The 24,352-nt window shown below is 40.4% G+C and overlaps 1 protein-coding gene across 1 annotated transcript in view; it reads right to left on the bottom strand.

Annotated features, from left to right (window-relative positions):
• Positions 1-24,352, bottom strand: part of Gnaq (G protein subunit alpha q) — a 246,765-nt gene that overhangs the window by 44,747 nt on the left and 177,666 nt on the right. Inside the window, exons 3-5 of the mRNA XM_076560700.1 lie at positions 22,325-22,479; positions 5,361-5,489; positions 2,284-2,413 (exon numbers count right to left, since the gene is read on the bottom strand). Of these exons, the coding sequence (XP_076416815.1) occupies positions 2,284-2,413; positions 5,361-5,489; positions 22,325-22,479 (414 nt within the window). The remainder of the gene's footprint in view (positions 1-2,283; positions 2,414-5,360; positions 5,490-22,324; positions 22,480-24,352) is intronic.

Here is a 24,352-nt window from a genome sequence, read left to right as displayed (position 1 = left end):
GTAAACACAAAAATGAAATTATATGTATTTCTCCCATCTTCTGTGTAGGTGACATATGTAAAAAAAAAAAATTTTTTTTTTTTTGGTTTTTCAAGACAGGGTTTCTCTGCATAGCTTTGCGCCTTTCCTGGAGCTCACTTGTTAGCCCAGGTTGGCCTCGAACTCACAGAGATCCGCCTGGCTCTGCCTCCCGAGTGCTGGGATTAAAGGCCACCACCGCCCGGCTTTTTTTTTCTTTCTTTTTTTTTTTTTTTAATTTATTTTAGCGGGTAGCAAACTGAATATAAGAAATAAGGATCTACGCAGCAGAACTCTTACTGTCATTGGTTCATGTGCCTTATTCTGATTTTTTTAAAAATGGTAAAATTTTTTAAAGCTTCTCCAGGGAAAAGTTAATTACCACCCCATCCCCCAATTTTGTAACTGTTTGGATATACTGGTACCCAAAACACAGTAGTGAAACCATAGGCATGTTACAATATGTCTAAAGTAAGCAATATATTAAAACTATAGTCTCCAAGAATTATAGAGCAACAAAGGGCACAGGTACAGATTAAGAAAGGGGCCAGAGAGCTATAACAGTAAACATTCCAAAGGCAACTGCCCAGCTCACATTTTGATAACCGATAATTATGTATTTTACTATGCTTGCAGGCACTTTGTATTTTAGCTCAGATGGTTGGTTGATACAAATCTCTGCATACTGGGTATGAACTGAAATGAGAATATTAAGACTTGCAAAAAATAAGCTATCTTAAACAGACCAAGAAGCCAGGAATTCTTATATACCAAAAAGATATGTGTGTTGAAAGTAAATTTTGACATACCAGATCTCAGTTTAACCAATTGCTGGGGATTTTTCACTTTCTTCTCTTTGTTTTCTACCTTTTCTTAATGTCACTGGTCTCTCCACCTGCAAGTTCTGACAGGAGTATTAATGGTGTCTCCATTCAGACACTCAGACTGTGAACTTTAGCTCAAAGGCTGTTTCCTACACCCCTTAATTATCCTCCACAGTCAACTCTGATTCATCAAACCTCTACTATTCTCAAAATCCGTGTTTCCAACTGTTAACTCTCCCTGCAGCAGAGAAGAGAGCCCACTACAGAACCAGCTCTCCAGACGGGATGAAGAACAGTTCCTGAGTCACTCCCTGCTTAGTAGAGACTACATTACACAACGGCCCAAACAACACTCTAGTAGAGGGGCCACCTCACCAAGACACTGCATGGCTTCACAATGAACTGATTTTGAACCCAGCTACAAAGTTATTCACATCTGCCAAGTGAAGGCTCTGAATGCCTACCCATCAGGCAAACAATGTTTTAAACAAAATGAAAGCAAAACGAAACAGGGTGACTCACTCAACACTCGCAGTTCTATCCTGCAAGGAAGGCTATGATATGATCCTGTGATCAGCCTAGGTCTTTCCATGATATTTTCATGTTTAGAACCTCTGCACAGTGTTAAAAGTATCAAACAGGTTCCAATTAGATCTGAGCACACAGACCTGCTTGCATTCCTGACAGAAAAAGCTTGCCATTCTGAGTGTGTTGTAGGTTGGTTTCACAGGGTTATTAATGTGATGGGTGATATCATTCTGTATGCTGTGAATGTGTTGCTCTGATTGGTTGATAAATAAAATGCTGACTGGCCAGTAGCCAGGCAGGAAGTATAGGCAGGATAAGGAGACAAGGAGAATTCTGGGAAGAGGAAAGCTGAGTCAGGAGTCGCCAGCCAGACACAGAGGAAGCAAGATGAGAATGTCTAACTAAGAAAAGGTACCAAGCCACGTGGCTAAACATAAATAAGAATTATGGGTTAATTTAAGTGTAAGAGCTAGTCAGTAATAAGCCTGAGCTAATGGCCAAGCAGTTATAATTAATATTAAGACTCTGTGTGATTATTTTATAAAAGGCCACGGGACTGTGGGTGAGAGATTTGTCCTGACCGCTGGCCAAGCAGGACACAGAAAAACTTCCAGCTACATGTATGAGTAGTTCAAACATCCAGATAGGTAGGATAGGTCAATGGGTAGAGGTGCTTGGAGCCAAGCCTGAGAACCTGAGTTCCATCCCTAGGACCCACCCCCACAGACTGTTATTACAAAATAAATATACTAGTGTAGTAAGAACTAAAAACATAAATTGAAAAAAAAAATCCTGAAATAGTGGTAAAGAAAGTAATGACTTCAACTCATTCGATTCCCCACATTCTACCTCTTGTCGCTTACTTCTATCAGGTACTAAAATGATAAGTCACTACTGTCCAAAGAGCACTTACCTCATTGTCTGACTCCACAAGAACTTGATCGTATTCGCTAAGCGCTACTAGAAACATGATCGAGGTTACATTTTCAAAGCAGTGTATCCATTTTCTTCTCTCTGACCTTTGGCCCCCTACATCGACCATTCTGCAAAGTTAATAATATTCATATTAATAATATGAAGAAAAATTTAAGAGTATCAATATAATATATAATACTATTTACAAACCAGGGAAAATTCAATACTAGGAAGACAATGGCATCCAAGTCAATTAATGTTTATTGATATCTATGAATTGTCTGTTACCTGATAGAAATAAGGCATGGTAGGTAATAAATCACTGTGGTTACTGGGAAGTTACTAGATATGCAATTGTAATCATGTAAAACTTCCTTATCTGTGCCAAGCAAAACAGTATTACATTACGCACTGCAAAGGCAAACACAGGATGTTTTTATGTTAAGCCAAATAACAAATAATAAATTTTACTTTCATTTCCTAGATGTCAGAGTGAAGACCCTCATGTGTTACTTGAGGATGTTAGGAATGACCATGGATACATTTAAAGGATACAAGATGCCACACATTTCCATACAAAAAGGGTGTTAAATGTACACATGATCCTGCCTATGCTTCCTTCTGCAGGGTAAGAATTTGGGGCTTTTTCTTTCTTTCAATAGTGGCAATAATTTAGCACAGGCCCAATCAAATCAGGCAGCATGATACACAAACCAACTTGTCACCTTGCTGGAAATGAAGTGTGGTGTAAGATATCAAAATGTTACACAGTGCCTCATGGGCATCATTTGAACCATCTCCTGGGTCTGCTTTTAATGCATCCACTCTGCACTTGGTTATCCTCAGACACCAGCAAGGGCATCAAGAATAGAATGCAAGTATGTATGTGCACATATCCAGCATTGCCTGACACCAGATCAGCTCCTCCAAATTGCTGGAGCTGCATCTTGACTGATGCACACAACATTCAGAGGAAAGAAGTCTCAGAAAATGAGGAGATTTGGTATGAAAGAGGAAGAGTGATGCTCTGTAGGAATCTACTGAACACTGTGCCTACTTTGGGTGCTTTCCTGATTCTCACACTAAATTCAAAGGAAAAACTCAAAGAACTTCTGTTTCTTTGAGTGTGTACATTGTACATATGGGTGTGTGTGTGTGCACGTGTGTGCATGTTTATGTGGAAGACAGAGGATGAATATCAGGCGGCTCTCTCTGTTCCTCTCCACCTTGGTTTTTTGAGATAGGGTCTCTCACTGAACCTGGAGCTCATCAACTGGCTACACCAGATGGCCAAAAGCCCCAGGAACCTGTCTTTGTACCCTCTACTCTCTGGATCTTGCATCGCAAGTATATGCTACCATACTTTTTTATGTGGATCATGGGGAGATGCACAGCAAAATACCGTATTGACTGAGTCACCTCCCCAGCCCAGAAATCAAGGATCATTCACACCACCATTTCTAAAAGACTCCAAAGGTACAGGAGTGAGATAAGAGGGGCAAAACGATGCGTCCACACAACCTGGGAGCTTTGGACATCAAAAGTGGGACTTTGAGGTGTTCAAGATATTAAAATGATGGCTCTGCCCCAGTGCCACTGTGTGAAAATATGCAACTCATTTACATGGAATTGCTGGTCAAGGACGTCCTATAGCGGGGAACCAATGCTGTGTATCTGAGGACAGGAAATCAGACACTGATGTCATTACTTGCATTGTAGGGGCAAAAAGTATTATGCAACACTAATACAAAATATGTCAAGAATGAGATGGAATCCTAATCAATTTTTGAAATTGCAGAGCAACTAAGATGTGAAAATATCCAAGAAGTACTGTATGTTTTTTCTGTATTATGGCTATGAAAGTAAGTAAATTGAGTATCCAGATGTTGCAAACTCAAGATATGTAATACAGAATGCTGGCCCCAGGAACCTTGGTGATCATCTTAATGTACCCATTATAGATTAAAAAGAGAGGTTCGTAAGTATTTTCAAAGTCCTACCTACTCCACAGCCATGTGCTTTTGAGCAGTATACGGTGGCAAGATTATCACAGGTGCCAAGAATGAAGAGAGCAAAAAAAGTAGTAACAATAAAAAATAAAATAAAAATTGGTGCTTTGGCCAGAAACAGCAGAGCACACATCTGCTGAGTCTCACAGCAGAGGCATGCTTCAGAGGGAGTTACATGAAGGCGGCTTCACAGCCTCATGCCCAGGCCCATCCTAAGCGAGAAGGCTCCCTCAAGAGCCAGCTCAACACTCCTCAAAGCTCTAAGTGGTTTGTATTCCAACTAAAAGTACATTTAAGTGATTATGAAATAGTAAAGTGAAAAGATACTAGTATTATTTTTCTTCTCTTTAAAAAAAGGTTCAGTTGAAGCATTAAGGCAAATAGCAGCAATGAACAGGGAAATAACAAACTCCCCTTCTTTGCATATCGATTTATATTAAGTATTCTACTTTAACAAATCATGAATTTGAAACGCTCAAGCATTTTATTGTATAAAGTAACTTTAACAGTATGAAGAAATTCTGTATTGGTACCAAACAACATGGAGAAAATATCAATATGGAAGTTTTCGATGGAAGGCACAATGGTTCCTGCCTAAAATTCCAGCAACTGTGAGGCTGAGACAGGAGAATTGCTGGGACTTCAAGGCCAGTCTAGGCTATAGAGTGAAACCCTATCTCAAAAAGCAAAACAAAAGTTTCTGAACAAGTGTAATTGCTATTACTGATAGAATTATATGACCATTTGTATCTTACAAAATTCTAAAAATAAACTACGTCCTCAGATAAAATGATTATATGTATGTGTACACACACACACACACACACACACACACACACACACACACACACACACAGAGTGGTTTGAGTAACAGTGTTCTACCACCAGCAACTAAGGTTTCATTAACTGCCTGGTTATTTAGCCTGAAATGAAAATTCCAGAATATCTTTCTTTTGCTTTCTCTTTCACTGATACATTATTTCAGTTGTGTATCCCAAGGATGACATCCACACAAAGCTGCAGGCTTTAAACTCTGTATGTAGGTGTTAATGAACTCAGGCACTACCTGAAAATGACACTTTGTAAGTCAAAGGGGTATTCGATGATTCCTGTGGTGGGGACTCGAACTCTAAGCACATCTTGCTGTGTAGGCAGATAGGAAGGGTCGGCTACACGGTCCAAGTCGTTTAGATAGCTGGAAGAGGGAAGACACAAGAACGTCAGTTACCATCACTCCAAACCCATGGAAGGGAAGGGGCAAAGGAGTCACAGAAAACAAATACCAGAAAGCAGCAGTCTAGGAAACAGACATGGCGAACCTTCCATCACTCAGAGGAGGTTCTCCATCCACTGCTGCCTACTCACTGGACTCCCATTTCCTCATCTGTTGGAACTCACACAAAAGGAAAGGAGAGCCGCTAAGGAATTCAAGCCAGTCTCCTATCCTCTACTTGTTTAGCAGGCTTGGCTGGCGAATCAAGAGTTAAATAAAGTTTTTAATTATTTATAAAGTGAATTTGCATAAGCAACCACAGAATAACTCTGAGTGTAAGGTCAGGATTTATCTTCTCTTTTGTCTGCAGAACATCAGTTTTTTCCTGGGAGAAGTTTCCTCATTCCCCTGAGAGAAGCAGCACACCATGTCATTGATTATGTCCAAAGCCCAAGTCATTTGCTATTCATGCAAAGCCATGAGATTTTCAGTTATGGTAATAATGATGTCTGAGGTTAGATACTCTTTGGAGCCACCTACACCAATTTTAAATGTATCTACCCATTATGCCTATACGTTTCCTCGGGGAGGGAGGAATAAAACATTTTATTTTTTAAAAATAATTTTGGACTCAAAAGAAACTTATCAAATTATCACAGAATTTCAATTGGCTTTCCCTTAATGATAGCACCTTATGTATTGTATCTAAATCACAATAACAAAACCAGGAATCTGATGTTATCAAAATTAGAAAACTCATGGTATTATTTATAAAACCACAGGCCTTAGTTATAGGTATTCGTAAACATTTATGTATATGAGTGTGTGTGTGTTTGTGGTACACAGTCTGTGAGATTTTTGCCACATGTAGATATCTGTGTAATCACCACCACAATCAGGGCGGACACCTTCCTACTTGGCATAAAGAAAATGACGTGTTATCATTGCTAACCCTAACCCCTGGCAAGGACACGTTCACCATCAGCATGGTTCTGTTGTTTCCAGAACCTATCCATTCACTTTCTACTCTCTTGAAGTGTAGGGCTTAAGTTGTGATGTCACGAATGACACAATTTAACAGAACTGATGACGGCAAGGTGGAAATGACTATTCCAAGAAGCATCTTATGATTTCAAAGAGGACCATGCTCTCCTCTGCTCTGGAAACGACGAAGCACAATGGTTTCAAAACACATGGCTGCAATGTCTACACAGGGTGACTGACCTGTGAGGGAGAGGCAGAACAATGGTGGTGCCATTAACAGAACTGGAAGGAATCAGCTCCGCAATGACTACAAATAAGATTCAATGAGTTTGAACGTTTGGTATACATGGTGGTTATAACTCAGTAATCACAATACATACTCAGTGGACAGAATCTATCTGAAAGAAGATGTTTTGTCTCAACACATCTTTATTTCCACTTTAGTGCCAAGAAAATAGTAATTATTTAGTCACTCTTTGTTGAATGGATGGGTTTGCTATACAGAGAGTTAGTTTGAGCATTAAAGCTTTTAGCTCTGAATTCTTACCACTGGAGTTCCTTTATGAGTGAAACTGAATGTTACAAGGGAATGGTATTCTCAGCCTGTAAGAGTCACAGACTCCTAACACAAAAGTCTGACTTCAATAACAAAGTAAAACTGCCTTGGTGGAAGTGAACCAGGTCTCCATGGCAAGAGCAGGAGAGAACTCCAGCAAAGCAGCTATCATACTCAGGCCTTACTCCAGACACATCCACACATTTGCAGCCAGCTATGAGCCCTCTGCTCACCAGTGAGAACTCCTTCATACCTCAATTACTCTAAACTTGGCCAGAAGGCAGAGGGGGCTGTTGGGAGAACACAGGTGTAAAGCTGTATTTTAGTGGCACTGGACACAGCCCTGGTCACCTGATGGGATTAACAGAGCCCATGTTCTGTGGATTGACTATATCTCGACTAAAGATAAAGTGGCTCATACCAGACACAAAAGCAAAAGGCTGCTCTGTGCAAATGCAGCTTTCTAATCTATCAGACCCTTGACTTAAACATTTTAAGTGTATATTCTAAAATCTATGTAATCATCATTTGTGTACAAGAACTAATTTCAGAGAAGACAAAGAACTCTGCATGTAGAGTAGCAAGATGAAAATGAAACTAAGAGGGGTTGGGGATTTAGCTCAGTGGTAGAGTGCTTGCCTAGCAAGCGCAAGGCCCTGGGTTCAGTCCTCAGCTCTGGAAAGAAAAAAAAAAAAAAAAAAAAAAAAAAGACCTCAGAAAATGAAACTAAGAAATATGCTGCCGCTCTACTTATGTCCCATGCACAGGTCAGAACAGAGGCCTGTTGATTCTCATGTACATGATGCTGAGGCAGTCTAGAGTAAAGGGAAATTGTGGTTTTGTTTCCTAAAGATGAACCAGTGCTTCTAGCACTGTTTCCAGGTAGGACTGTTTGCCAGGGATAATTTAAAGAATCAGTGCACGAAGTGGGGGGTTTTCTATCAAGCTGCACGTCAGGAGCCTTGACAGCATCTCTCCAATCAGGAAGGGTGCACTGCACTCCTTACAACTATGTGTATGACATGGAGCCAGGGTACATACCTGCAACTGGAAAGCCACTTGCAAAGGACCAGCAGCCACCCTACAGAACTGTCAGTGGCATTTCTCTGTGATCTAGGGTACTTCTGAGCTGTCTCGAGACATTCCCATGGTGAGGATTCTCTTCCCTCTTCACCCTTCCTACAGCTCCTGTAGAGTAACAACTACAACACTGAACATTTGCTGCTTGCCAAGTTCTCATCTGTCTCAGGATCGTCTTTTAAAATGTTCCATGCAGACTAAAGACATGACTCAGTGCTTAGAGCACTGGTTGCTCTTCCAGAGGACTGGGTTCAACTCTCAGTACCCACATAGCAGCTCACAAACAGCTCTAACTTCAGTTCCAGGGACCCAATTCCCTCTTCTGGCCTCTGTCAGCACTAGGCACACATGTGGTGCACAGATATACATGCACACAAAACCCTCAAACACACAAAATAAGTAGATTTTTAAAAAACTATGCATTTCTGATAAGCTAAAAGTAAGTGATGATCTTGCTGGACAGTCTTGCTTCACCTCAGTTGAACAATGCAGGGAAAGCTCACCTCCCGGGGCAGAAAACTAAATCAGCAAAGTTTAGCAAAAGGAAAAGGCTGAACACTATCAATCTCTGCTAGCTGCAGTATACACCACCTACACCCATACCAGACACACCCCCAAGCAAAAGCAGTGAAACACAAAACAAACTCACCAACCAAAAGATGCACAATCTGTCCATGTAATTAATTTTCTACTGAGTGGCTCAGAAGGTACAATACTGAAGACACATTTTTCCAAGCCCAAAGCAACAGACAAGTGAGCCCCGCATCTTTTACTGCCCAGAAAGGGCCAATGTCAACAGCTCGTGCCCACAGAGCCCCAACTCACCTGCCCCACCAAGGCTTGACAAGAGGGCTTGGAGGAAGAACTCACACATTTTTTTTTTTTTTTGCATTTCATATTGGCTTCATGGGGTGGGGAGGGGGTTACTCTGTACCCCTTTAAGTGGTGTCCTAGTAGTGTAGTATGTCTTCTTCATTTATGGATGCCACATTTTTAGAGGATGTAATAAAGTCATCTCTAATCTCTATTTTCCACTGAAATATTTCATATTATCAACAAAAACTAATGGAAAATAGGGGTGGGCCCATGTTGTATTCTTCTATTCATTTAACCTTTTAAAAAGAAACACCAGGGCCTGAACAAATACATATTGCAGAGTTAATTATAGCTATAATTTGTTTTGTAAGACTGATTCTGAGTGGCTGCTGAGGTCATTCTCAAGAGTGTTGCTATGGTGATAGCACAGGTACATTACCAAGGCAATGCAAGTGTAAACGGTAGTGGTAGCTCTTTCCGGATGTGAGGCACAGGAAGAAGTCATGTATACATGGGACTTAATTATCTAGGAGATAAGCCACTCCTAAGAATGATTAAGAAAAACCAAGTTTGGCTGTTTCAAGCCTCCTTACTTTTACAGGCCTTCTATGAGTTTCTGCTCCGTTGAGACACTGAATAGTTTGATACTGTAGATTAAAAACATTCAGTCCTCTTCTGCATACTTTCATATTCAGTGGTCAGGATCCACAACTATCTTTGTCCGTGGCTGTATTACAACATTGGCTGAGAGCCTGGGCCACACGTAATGGATGCTCAGTGTGCCACCCAAATTAAAACTGTGTTATCGGAACTGCTGCAGTGGCTGGGTTACACTCCTTAGGAACAAGCATAGGAGCCAGAGGGTTGTTAGCTACCCATCTTTATGTAATTATATTTCTGGGATATGGCTGGCCTGCATTATGTAAAACTAAATTCTGAATTAAAATGCCTCTGACAAATCTGAATACACCCGAGGAAGGAAAGGCACCACTGGCCTAACTTCATTTGGGAGACAAGCTTCCTGCTCTCTCAAGTCCTGGCCACACAATGACATACTCAGCATCAGCACACTCATCAGTGTGCAGCCTCTGAGCTTTGCAATTCCCTCTAACCCGGTGAAAACTGAGGAGGTTGAATCTGCCGACAGATATAAACTCTTTAATGGAACAAAATGAAAGTTATTATGTGGGTTTGCAGTAAAAAGTGAGGTAACCAAGAATGAGACATGTTTAGTAGTCCGACAGTTCCTTTACCACAGCAAAACACAAAGTCACCTGTAGCTTAGCATCACACTGGACTTGTCGCATTATGGCAGAAGCTAAGGATATGAAGATTCCTGGATAAGATTCCTGGGCTATGCAAGGAGTTTGCCAACACCAAAGAAGAACCCCAGGTTTTATTTGGATTCAGTCATCTTCTGGGAAGGCATCACAAAATTTCAAGTGATAATCCACAAACATTTTCTTGTCATATGTTTGAGTACATGAAAGAATGAAGCAATCATACCCATCAGTTTGTTTAGTGATCACTGTATTCTTTCCATGCAATTAACTTCAGGATCATTCCTGGCTGCAAAAAATATGAAGTTTGGAAAAAAGGATATATCATTGCTTTGAATTATTAAAAGTAAAGAATCAAGCTGAAACGTCACTAAAATAATATGACCAAATCAAATTAAATGACCTGTAGGTAGTAAGTATGAAAAGGAGTTTCTGGTATGTGGTGTAAACCCAGCTAAACACAACAGGATAAATAGCCTCTTGGGGCATTAACAGCATGTTCTTGGGTGCATGCTTGAAAGTAGGAGATTTTTCACCCCCATTAAGTATCTCCACGGTAAGGCTGCCATGTAACAGATTTGCAGTTCAAGTTCAATATGAAGTTGGAACTGTGGCACAGAAAAATGATTCTGGGTAGCTTTCATATTTTTAATTATTAAAAAGAAGGTTACCAAAACTAGGTCGCCTTCATTTAAAAAAATTAACAAGACCTCATTGTGAGAGGATCATTCTCTTGGGAGTAGAAAGCTAGATCATGCCAAGAGATGCTATCTGACACTGTCAAAGCAGCGAAGGCAAGAGAAACCCAGACCCACAGCTCTGAGCAGAGCTGTGTGGACACAGAATTCCCGAAGAAAAGATTGTAAAACAAAAAACAACCAACCAAACAAAAAGACCACCAACAAAAAACCCTACCAAAACAGTGATGGTTCCCTAAAACTACTACACCGCGGCAAGCAAGGTTCAAAGGGAGGTTTGGGGGACAGGACCCAAGCAAGCCCCTCCCTTCTGGTCCGAGTTGGCCGGGAATCTGGCTCAGTTTTGTTAGCTGTGTGGGATTGCTCATTACACAAGCATGTCCATTTCAGAAGAGCTCAATGGGCAGAAGGAAAATTACCATTCCTCACGATTAGTGTTCGGTGACGGGTAGCATTTATTACAGGTAGTTTTGTTCATAAAATTGTCTGCTTTTCATAGGAAATCTCAAAAAAAGCAAAGAGCTTAGAGTGGTGGCTGCAGGGTTATGACCCAGGTTCTTGAGAACTTATGAGGAAAGAGTAATCACTGAAATAAAGAGAAACTAACAGGATAAATAAGGCACTCTAACTTTCTTTGACCAAAAAACTAAGACAATTCACAAAGTATTTTTTTCTTAACAAATACCCTCAGTATCCTGAAAAGAACTCATTACTGTGCACAGGAAAGAGATTCGGCATCTTAATTTTATGATCAGACAGCTGTTCAAAATGGTTATCAGAAAGAGACTCCCAACAAACAGTGAACAGACCAAGCAACTCTGTGTGTGCCAGGCAGACTCCAGGGTCACAGCCAGGACCAGGCCAACAGCAGTAGATTTACAACTATAGTGCCCAAACAAACAGACCAAGCTTGTAATTAGACATAAACACAAGCAAGTGCAGTAGTGCATGCCTACAGCCCTCACGACTCAGGAGGCTGTGCAGGACTGTTTGTGCCAGGGAGCTTGAGGCACCTGGGCAACACAGAGAGACTGTCTCTTAGATATGAAACCAAAGGAAACAACAAAATCCAAAGAGACAGAGGAAGGCAAGAGAGAGGCCCCTCTCAATTTGCCTATTGGGATTTTCTAATTTACTTTCTTATAAGACAGCTTTCAAAGGTGTTGATTAATTCTGACACAATTCTGAAACATATCAAGGAATATTAGAAGGCTGATTCTTAATCTGCCTTGCTGTGCCGTGACAGTTCTTAATTCAGCTAACATATACCTGGCTAATGAGAACCTACTACACTAAACTCTAATTCAGTATGTGTTTGATGGGGGAGGCTGGCACAAGGAAATGGTATGAAAATATGTTAAAATATATTTCTTTCCCTTAGGGATGTGAGACTATCTGGGAAGCAAAGATAGTACAGATGAATCAATTAAGAAACAATTAAGTACCAAATTGTAAGCTGCTAACTAAGAATGCAATAAGAAAGGATAGATGATTATGAACTGCAGTCACTAGAGAATAATGTGTAAAAAAAAAAAAAAAGGATGGGGGATGCTATAGGCAGAAAAGAGAAGAGATAAGAGGGAAGAAATCAGAAACGACACAGAATTTTCTTAAGACTTTCAACAAGTACCTTTTAATGAAAGTTCACGGTAAACTAGACAGTAACTTCAACAGTGGGAATGAACCAAGAGATAGAAGACCCAAATCCCCTCCTGAATGAGCTGGAACTCTAGCAATGAACACAGTTGTGTTGCAAATAACCATTGATGATGCAGACACACAGAAGCAAGTTTCCTAAGGCCGTACTATTTTAACTTAGAGGTTTGTCCTCTAGCACCAGACCCTGACATTTCAACACGATGATCATGTCTGGAGATCAATGGGTCATCCTAATTTGACTTAACATATCATAAGACAATATTCAACCTACTAATTTATTCATTTTATGTGTAGAACTGCTTTGGCTGCACATACACATGAACACCACTTACCCGTAGAGGTCAGAAGAGGATAATGGATCCCCAGGAACTGGAGTTCTATACTGTTTGAAGTCACTGTATGGGGAACTGAAGCTGGGTCCTCTGAGCAAGTTCACCAGCCTTTCAACTTCTTGTTTTCAATTGAAAGGATACAGTGATGATGACAAGAGTAATGGGCCAGCCAGTCAGGTCCCAAGGCTGCTTGACAGGCAGTGAGCCAAAAGGAAGGAGGCTCTCAGACTCCGAGGGTCCCGTAAAGAAGACCCGGGCTCATCTGTGGCTGGAGGTGGAGCTGTCACTAGTCATGGGCATGCTTCATCTGGTCCCTTACAAAACCCCATATTCCCTACTGCATATTAACCCAATTTCAGTCTTCTTAGCCACCTTCAGCCAAGCATCAGACACAAAGATGGGGCAGAAAACAGTTCTCCTTCTCAGAGGCCAAAGAAACTACCGAACATTTCTGGCCATTTCCATCATCTTTAGTACTAGATGCTCCGTGTGGCTGGTACAGGCACTGCCAGGGGTGGGGGTGGGGTGTTCAATCTAGGGCTCTATGACTCACTCCTGATCAGGCCTCAGGGTGCTATGGAATGTTTCTAGAGGAAGCTGAAGGAGCGAAAGCCAACTATTTTCTCAACTCTCTAAAACTTATCTTAGAGTTAATTCAGAACACCAGTCTTCAGCTTCCATTCAAATGGTAGAAGCAGTGTGCTAGCTGTCTATCAACATTCACTGTCTAAAGGAGGATTCAAACTATGTGGATGTGTGAGTATTTCAGGCTTTGTGATTCATATGGTCACTGTTTTAATGATGACACTGCCATTGGGTGGGTGCCAAAGAAGCTATAGACATTCATAAATGGATATGTACAGCTGAGTTCCAATCAAACTTTATAAGAACAGAAAGTAGGCTGAATTTTCCTGCAGTCTGCTCATTCCCATTGTACATGACAACACTAAAGACTTTAGCTGAGAACATCATCTTCCTGAGGAAAGAGGAGACAGTGAAGAGACACAGCTACTTAAGAATCAGCTGAAGTAAGAGCAGGTGGCTAGTCTGCACATTCCAACCTACCTCTACACCTACTGTCCTTAGGAGACCAACTTACCCGTAAGGATGAACCAAGTCTAGTTCTTGCCCTATTGCTCTCCCAAAGGCTAGAGACTGGCTAAGTATATCTGAGTTTTAGTCAGCCCTGTGAGCTCCATGTGTTCTGAAAATGACAAAGACTCTGAAAATTATCAGACTATACAGGAGGAGAGAAATACACGATTTTTATGTTGGTCTTATTTCTTTCAATTCTGGAAAAGGTAGAAAGATGTACAAGTAAGTATGTCACTCAAGTGGAAAAATGATCCTATGTTAGCACTGGGGACACATATGCATTCATTCAGAGGCCAGAAGTCAACTCAGGTGTTAGGATGGTTTGGTCACCTTGACACAAACTAGAATCTTGGGAAGAGAGTCTTGATTTAAGAATTGTCTAGATCAGGTGGCCTGTGGGAATGTCTGTGGAGGAGTCTTGATTAGCTTAATTGATGTAGGACCCAGCCTAAAAGTTAGAGGTGCCATTTCCCGGGTTTGGACCTCGAACTATAGAAAAGTAGAGAAATCTAGCTGAGCAGCTGGCTTGCATTCATTTATTCTCTCTCTGCTCTTGACTATGGACATGATGTGACCAGCAGCTTCAAGCTCCTGCCACTGTGGCTCCCTGGCTATGATGGACTGTAACCTGGAATAGCAAACCAAATCTTTTCCACCCTCAGGTGCTTTTGATCAGGGTATTCTATCATAGCAACAGAAGAAACTAAGATAGGCACATTCATAAGATACCATCCACCTTGTTAGTTTACTTTCAATTGACATTTTACATTTTATATTTTATTTACTCATCCATTCATTTATGCATATGTGAGTTTGTGCACGTTGAGTTCATGTGAAGATCAGAGGACAACTTGCAGGATTCAGTTCTTTCCTTCGACCATGTCGAGCCCCCAGATGGAACTCAGTCTTGGTGCCAAGAACCTCTGTCAGTTGAGCCATCTTGTCAGCCCCATCTTGTTTTTTTTGACACAAGGTCTTCCCTTGGTCTGGAGCTCCTGATTAGGCTAGGCTACCTGGTCAGTGAACCGTAGAGACCACCTGTCTCCAGCCAACAGCATTGAGATTACAAGGGTAACCCACCATGCCCAGGTTCTGGGGTTCAAACGCAGTTTCTCATACTTGTGATGCAAGCACTTTACTGACTGAGCTATCTCCCAGGCCTTGTTATCATTACTCTTTAAAAAAGAATAATTCAAGATCAGTGTTTCCTCCTGAGCAAAGATAGCAGCTTGAAGAATTTACTCTCACACAAATTTATCCATTGTCTACAGCTACATCTGCACCTAGCAGTGAGACAATGACCATATAATTCACAAAGCCTGAAACCACACACGCACGCACGCACGCACACATGCACGCACACATACACACATGTACACATGTACACACAAGTCACACGTTAATTTGATGGTACTAAATTTTGCTTGACTGCATAGGCTAATTATTTCTCAGTAAAGGCAGTCTAGTGTAATGGAATAAAAAATACTCAAAAATCAGAAATTAATTTAAGCATTAAATACTACCTATCATGCCTGGGGAGACTGTGGCTTTGATAAGCAGCAGAGAGAACTGGGATGGATACTTGCCCAAGAGTCTCATCATCCCATGTTGTTTCCTTCCTTCAAGGGGAGGAGGGGGATCAGGATGGACAGGGGTCCACAGTAATAATTTGAACACTTGTACCACACCCCAGGGGTACAAGTGTTCAAATTATTACTAAGTAACTTCTTAGCAAGGGACCATTACTCCAGAATTTGGCTAAATCAGATGGCCTGGATGTCCTATTTCTGAAAATCCTTTTGCATTTTAAAATCAACATAATAATACATATAGATTCAGAACATAATCAAAGCAAATTCCAGTGCTGATGTGTGCCAAAGGGCCAATTTCTTCATGTACTTATTGCTCTGGACTACACGGACTCTTTAAAAGTTGTCTGACTTCCCTGGAGGGGACTCTGGTAAAGTAAGATTAAGGCAAAACCAGATATAGTTAGTAGTCTTCAGCCTAAGGTTGCATCATGAGGACTTTTTTCACTATACTTTGGTATGACTGAGATTTGTATTCTGAGGCTAGTGTCAGGGAACTTCTGGTACTGTAGGCAGTGAACTCAATTGACCTGATGTCTCAGTATATTAAAGCAGGTGGTGAACCCCAGAAAAAAAAAAGAAAAGAAAACCTACAGCCATCTGCTTATTGTGTTCTTTTTCTAAAGATACTCAAAGCCTTTAGGCTTTTTATCAATAATGAAAAAGTTAGTAAAATAATCTACAAAATTCTTCAGTATCTTAGAATGTTTTTAACTGCCTCATTCTATCAAACTGAAGAATGCATCAAATTAAGACCATTTGCAAACCTACCCAAAGTGTTTATCCATTTCTTGAAATTTCTCATCTCTTCATTTCTCCCACTGCTATTTGCCCTTTGAGGCATAACTTTTATTATGATAACAAGCAGGAATAAATAAGCTTTATAGTGTCCTTAATTAGCTCCTGTAAAAAGTGATTGGGTGGAATGGAAGATGAAGTGTGGGGGAGGGTTAGGAGTGTAGACTAAGCCAGGAATGATGGTGCAGTCCTTTAATCCCAGCACTCAGGAGGCAGAGGAAGGTAGATCTCTGAGCTTAAGGCCAGCCTGGTCTACAGAATGAGTTCTGGGACAGACAGGGATATACAGAGAAACCTAGTCTCAAAAAACAAACAAACAAAAACCCTAAAACCGTAGACTAAAATTTACATAAATATTTATGCACTAACTGTGACTTAGACTTAGTCTGTGTTAGCACGAACAACAAGGTGCTTAGTTAGTGAAACACGACCATGTATTAATGATAATTAAATGATTTAAAAAAAAAACACAAATCCTTTGGGTTTGTTTTCTAGTGAGCTTGGCCCATTTATTCCCTCTTAATCTTATAATGTGAAACAACTTGGAGACATCACCAATAAACATCAATAATATGTATCACATCAAGTGATTTATAAAATACCCAAAGATATTTATCTAGTAGGGTATTAAGTATACATGTCAAACACCTAGCTGCACACTATCTTCTATCCATCTTCCCATCTACTTACTACTCCGCGCCCACTCCCCCACCCCCCGGAAGCTGTATTTCACAATGGCTAAATGCTTAGGCTCTGGAACAAGCAAATTTGATTTCAACTCCAGTTCCACCCATTTATTACAGTGTGACCCTGATCAGGTTTCTTGGTCTTCCCGAGACCTCAGGTTTTCCTTTATAAGGCATAAGAAGAAATACCTCTAATTCCACTGTTTGAGGCTTTATCAGATGGAATAATACACAAAATGACTAATCACAGAGTGTAACAGACTAAGTGTCTAGTAAACAGGAGCTATTATTGTTTTGATCAGAACCTTTGAGTTCTGAGAACTTTAAAAACAATAAGGAAAAAAAGGCTTATTATATGTCTTCAGCCCTTAAATTTCCAAGTCCATCAGTAACTACAAAAGAGAAAGAGTCTAGCATGAAAGTCGTTGAAAATACGAATTACCAGCTGGGCGGTGGTGGTGCACACCTTTAATCCCAGCACTTGGGAGGCAGGGTCAGGCGGATCTCTGTGAGCTCGAGGCCAGCCTGGTCTACAGAGCAAGATCCAGCACAAGCAACGAAACTACACAGAGAAACTCTGTCTTGAAAAAAAAAATACGAAGAAAACAAAACAAACAAACAAACAAAAAAAAACCAAACAAACAAAAAAAAACCCCAGAAAACAAAAAAAAGAAAGAATTACCCATCTGTACTTTCATGGAGCAATCAGTTGTGATTGTCAAACATAAGCAGTCACTGTTGGGTACTGAAACTAGAGGTGAGCATTCTGAGAAACACACAGAAATATGTACAAAGTAAGACAGGTGACACGGTGACTATCTTTGGTACTGGGTCAGGCACTCAGAAAGGGTGACTCCTAATTGTGTCTTCGAGGGTGACTATGAGTCCATCAGATAGAAAAAAGAAGAGTCCTGCTTGGCCTCTGCTTCCAGTATTCTTGGCAGGCGGCTTGTATGGAGTCTCACAAACTGCAGGATTCTAGGGAAAGTGGTTAAGTCCTAGCATCTAAGCAAATGTTTATGACAGATCCTGATTCTCACATAGTTAGAAATCTGAGACTGACAAACTTTTAACAGAAGAACTGTCAATACAAAGACAAAAGCAAAGATGCATCTGAAGGAAAAGGAGGCAAGGTCCAGCAGAAACATAAACCAAAGACGACAACACAGGGAAATGTGGTATCTCTGTTGGAAAGACTACCTGGCTTAAAAAAAAAAAAAATAAAATAAAGTGTCCAGAACACACAGGTCACCCAGCTGCTCACACTTGTCTACAATAATCCTACAATACCCAGAAAGGCGTGAGAACAAGCCAGGGATCTACACACCTTCCTTAAACAGCTGGCAGGAATCATTTGGTTACACTTTCCTTAAATAAAGAGAGACCTCCACAGAAGTGGAAAGAAGGAAACCAACTAACCCCCTTAGGTTTCATTTCACTGCTGGTAGCCACAATCTTGCCTACCCTCAAGCCTCTTCAGTATAGCAGCTACTCATTCCTCCTCAAGGTATCTTGGTTTAGATGATAAATGATATAGTTACCATCTTATTGACTACATGCAGCAAATTACTGATTTTACATGAAAGATTAGAACACAGTTTTACAGTAGGAAATGTATTTCATGGTAACCAAAAGCACCAGTTGAATAAAAAAGCTACCTCAGAGAAGAAGGCCAATGTAAGGCTGGGCATGGTAGCACATGTCTTTAATCCTAAGAGGCAGAGGCAGGCAGAAGACCAGCCTGATCTATATAGGAAGTACCAGGCCAGCCAGAACCTGCCTCAACAATAACAATAACAACTATTAGTACTACTACTATATCACAAATCCTACTGGGATTATTTATCAACAAGGGTTACTAATTGAAATAAAAGGATTCAGTGAAAAGCCAACAGAGTGAGAATACAACATCACTTTAAAAGCATTCGAGCCACACTGCTCACCTTGAATCTAAGTCTTAACTTCTGGTGTATAATAAATCCTTGTGAGAAAGAAGCAAGCTAAATTGTACAAGAATCAATCAGGAAATCCAGGCCACTCTTTTCAGCATGCCAATGAAATATAAAACAGGTCTCTCTACTGGGGTAGAAGTGCCTTAAGAGACACAGCTACCAGATGCAACGTGTATTCCTAAAATTAACATCTAAATCGAATTTTAGAAGAATCCAGGGAATCTGAACATGAATTTATTATTGGCTTTAGGTATAATTTATATGCCATTATTAACTACACAGGAAAATATCTTTTTCTTACAAAGATATACATAATAAAATGTCTAAGGGTCTACAAGATGTTATAATTTCTGTATTATTTCAGCAAAAAATCGTCTAAAGTAACTGGGTATTTGCACTCATATAAATGCAACCTTATCCCCAACCCCAGTACAGAAAAGTAGGAACACATAAAGAACAATCAGTTAGGAAACTTAAATCAGCTTGTGCCAGGGGCCCCACATCAGTACCAGTAGGTCAATTTCTTTGCTGGACTCAGTTCATGCTGGCAGAATTCTAAGGTGGTGGCTTTCTGAGGTGAAGAAACAGCCTAGGACAGCTCTCGGCCTACAACAAACTCTACAGTAATATGCAAATTCACCATTAAGTAATGCCTCAAAATCTACAAATCTCACTCGGAGAACATCATGAGAGATGATAGAGGCTGTCTCAAGAGCATATCCATGGAAGTCAACAGTTCCATGCAAAAGAAACATTTCAGTGGTCTACCCCAGGGTAGGGGGCAAATGAGGTTCTTTATGGATAGCCATGACCCTGATGGATACATAAGTATCAGATAGTGGAGGTTTGACTCCCTGATAGCAAGGCCTCTCTATAGGCAGAATCATAATTATAGATGATGAGTAAAGAATAAAAGAGGTAGGAAGAGGAAAAGATAATATATAAAATAAGCATAAAGAGAGGTTGGCTTGGGCTCAGTGGTAGAGTGCTTGCTGCACATGCAGAAGGTTCTAGGTTCAATCTCCAGTACTAGAAAAGGGAGGGAGAGAGTGGAGAGAGGAGGGAAGGGAGGAATCACAGAGCACTACTTGGAAACAGGATCTTGTTAGCAAAACGAGGGGCAGACGGGAGTGAGGGAGAAGCAGAGAATCACAGTGAGGGTGGAGGGTAAATAACAGGAGGAGGAGACAGAATGAACAGAACAGGGAGGGTGGATAAACACAGCAGCAACACAGGGAGACGGATGAAATCTGAAATGGCAAAGGAAACAGAAGGACAGAGGAGGCAGAAAGTAAAAGACAGACAGCTGGTCAAAGGTAGAGGAGGCAGAATTTGGAATAGACAGAGATGAATGCAGGTTTTCTATCTATGCACTCAACTCACAGAAACTTACACCAAGGGAATGAAGAAGTGGGAAGAGGAGGGGGCAGGGCAGGTGGGAAGGTCCAGAACCTGAATGGTGACGTGGAGGAAGGTCAGGAAGGAAGGACAGGCAGTAACAGCACACACCAGATGACTACCCACACTGGAGTGCATGTTAAACAGGAGAGCTGAATGCTGCTGTCAGTCTAGAATGACACGATTCAAACCACCAGATGATATGACAGTATTTATTCAGGCAACATTTCTATGGCTGATCTGAAGCATAATTTATCTTATGCAAATGCCTGGAAAGGCAGAAATGTAACTTCACTGTAAAAAGAATGCATAACCCCTGGGCCTTCAAAGCATTACTGAAAGGCATCAATCAGCCACTCAGGCCCCTCCTTTTGCTCTGCCTACTCTTAGCCACTGAGTCACTCTATAATAGGGACTGGCTTAAGGCTGTAGAATGTTTCCCACCCTTTCATGTGTCTAACCAGAACCACAGTAAGAGGGGAATGGCAGATTTACATAATTAATGTAGACAGAAATCTGACTAGATAACTAAAAAATCCAAAACAACAACAACTAACATTTCCCCCCAAATCTTAGTTATCTAGAACGCTAGATACAATGATTCTACATTAGTCACATGCTGAACTTTCCTGTTATACACATCTGAAGACAGAGAATTAACAGATCTCTCTTGGATGCAAATCTTTCCCAGGACACATGAGATTGACTTACAGCTCACACAATAATTCTGGAATGCATGCAAAATTAAAACTTACAGTTTTCTTGCAAAAGAAAACCCATCCACCAATAATGGTTCTTTGAAAGCAGATAAGGGTCTGAGAATTAGAAACTAGGGAGTCTTATGTTTTGGGAAGTCATGATCCAACACATTTTTATTTGCAATTTCTAATCTATATAAGTGTTCTGTCGCCCAAAGCTAAGATCAGAACTTTTATTAAAAAACAATACTGCAAGATTTCAAGTCACAATGTGTCTTCATTTGTTTTCTATTGCTATAATAAAGACCATGGCCAAATGTAACTTGAGAGGGAAAGGGTTATTTCATCTTACACATCCAGTAACAGTCCCTCACTGAACAATGGAAATTCAAGCAGGGCAGGAACTTGGGGGCAGAAGTGCAGCAAGGCCATGGAGGAACACTGCTTACTGGCTTGCTCTCCAAAGCTTGCTTACCCTGCTTTCTTAGAGCACCCAGAACCACCATCCCAGGGGCGGCACTGCCCACAGTGGGCCAGGCCCTCCCACATCAGTCATTCATTAAGAAAATGCCTCACAGGCTTACCTACAGGCCAAACTGATGGAGGCATTTTCTCAGCTGAAGTTCCCAGGCTTGTGTCAAGTTGACCAAAAAAAAAAAAAAAAAGATTCTGACCAAGACACAACGGTTCATAGATTTGTGGATCACTGGCTTGCAATTTGAAAAAGAAAACAGGGTGATAAAAAAAAAAAAAATCAGATCACTAGGTCTTCCTTTTATTTTTTTAAGTAAAACATAATGAAAGAAATCCTCTTGGAACTGTGGGTATAGCTCAAATGGTAGAATCCTTGCCTACCATGCAGTCTGAGCCTTAGAATACTTAATTGGCATAGTGATGCATACTTGTAATGACAGTACTCCAGAGATGAAGATATGAGTACTGGGAGTTCAAAGCCAACCTGGGCTACATGAGGCTTGTCTCCAGAAAAGAGAAATATTCTCCACCATATGACCTTGGTACCTTATGATTGAACCGACACTTACGAGATCGACACTTAAATATTAGTTTAATATCTACACCACCTAGGTTTGGTTGTCACATGCACAGCACAGACTATATTGTTAACAAATATCACAGAGCACGTTCCCATGAAAAGCACCAGGCAGGGCCTCAGGGCCTGGAGTGCAGATACTCACTATTTGGTGGAGTCAGATAACTGATATTCTCGTCGTCTATCATAGCACTCCTGGATTCCAGGATCATTCCACAAGCTCTTTATTGCATCTACATATGGATTCTCAAAAGCAGACACCTTCTCCACGTCAACCTCTCGGACTAATTGTGCATGAGCCTGTTTAAGGAAGGAAAAAAGGCAACTGTTTGAATTCTTTCCACATTGCTTTACCAAGTCTTTGATTCACACTTTATATTGTATACAATTCAAGCGATATCTTCACAAACTGGTTTTCAAAGTGGTCATAATAATGTGTCTTCATTTTTTGTTTGTTTTTCTTAGTGAGAAGCCAGCCCCAAATCATCCTCTCTAGAGGAAATCTGAAGCTAAAGCTAATTAGAAGGAACAGGTGCAAAGCTTCTTCACCATGGCAGCAGAGATGCCCTGCTCTAGAGTCCAGTGTGTTAACTGGTTATCATAACCCCCCAGACAGCTGCTAGTTACTATCCCCTCTATTCTGAAAACTTGTTATAATCACACACGTTGTCTTCGCCCTGAGGATCTCTATCAACAGAAGGTCTTCAACTAAGAGTGTCCCTGCAGGTCACGTTCAGATGGCCCATACCACCACCAAGAGAACAGTGTAATGATTTATCTGCAGTAATTCTTCTTCCAGTCTGGCATACCCCATGTTACAAAATATTTGTATCTGCCATCTCTACATTATCAAGTTGAGGAACCCATTCCATTTCTTAGCAATCAAGTAAAGCTTTGCTATTTTCATTATAGTATACTTAGCGAGAAAAAGACAAAGACATTTAATTTTTAACAATATTAAAATAACAATAGTTTACATTTTATTAATAAGATTTCATTTATCTTCGAAGTAGCCAGGAAACACTATTGTTTAATAACATTAATCAAATTAGACTTCACCAAATGTGACATATAGGCAAATTATACATACGTAACCAATATACAAACACACACTAATATATTAATTAATTTGGAAATTGGAGGCAGCTGGCTGATAATTATTGAAACAATTCTCATTCTGTATAAAAAAATTCTAAACAAGGTTAGTGAATAGCTATCATGATTATATTGTGGCGAATTATTCCTTTCATCTAGTATTACCAATAAATAATGTAAGTGCAATTCATGTTATGCCCTGTCTGAATCTCAGTCTTCAAGCAGGAAGGGCCTCTTTTCAAGAATAATAGCTAATTTTGACTTAAGGTTTTAGGAAGTTCAACATATTTGAGACCTAAATCCCCTAGTTCTGCTCTGACCAAGACAATTGGATATAGTCCCTGAAAAGTCTTGCTCCAGTCTGTTTTCAACTCTGGAAACAGATCCCTGAAGTTTCACTATTTGTACAGTCCCAGTTTAGGCAATCTGCCTTCTTAACTACCAGCACCCTTGTCACCCTGGATTCTTGCACCTGAATTCTGTCCTAGGTGGGGCCTATCTCATCATAGTTCTTTCCGAGGCTCATCTTTCTATCCAGAAGGCCTGTCTTACTCATTTCTAAATCTTTTTGAAAGAGCTTCTGCTCAGGAGCTGTGCCATATGTCATCACTTACAGGATGGCCATGATGATATTCCTCTCCAAAAAACGTGATTTTTGTGTACTTTGAACCACAGACTTTCAACATTTTGTTCTATGCTGGTTATTATGTCTTAACTTATCTCACTTTTAGACTACACAATGAAGGAAGGAGCTGTGACCATAAAGTTCTCATTTCTTTGGGGCTCAGCACAGAATGAACATACAGTAAATATTTAATTGCATTTAAAAGTATATATAAATACAATGTGAGCACCTACAAACCATAGTTTCAAGTTTCTATCCTTACTCATTTTAGTATAGTTAGTATAGGAGTGTTAGTATCTTTTCCACATAACATGAAGTTTATAGACAGGCTCAGCATTGTAGTATCACAGTTTACCAGGGTGCTGATGCTTAGTAGAAGTTCAATAAATACTTGCCCATTGGGTGAAAACAAGGATCCAAGAAGAGTGAAAATTAAACAGTAATACAAATCAA

The sequence above is a fragment of the Peromyscus maniculatus genome, chromosome 1 (assembly GCF_049852395.1).
Source record: "Peromyscus maniculatus bairdii isolate BWxNUB_F1_BW_parent chromosome 1, HU_Pman_BW_mat_3.1, whole genome shotgun sequence".
Lineage (NCBI taxonomy): Eukaryota > Metazoa > Chordata > Mammalia > Rodentia > Cricetidae > Peromyscus > Peromyscus maniculatus.
This window is presented reverse-complemented; position numbering and strand designations above follow the sequence as displayed.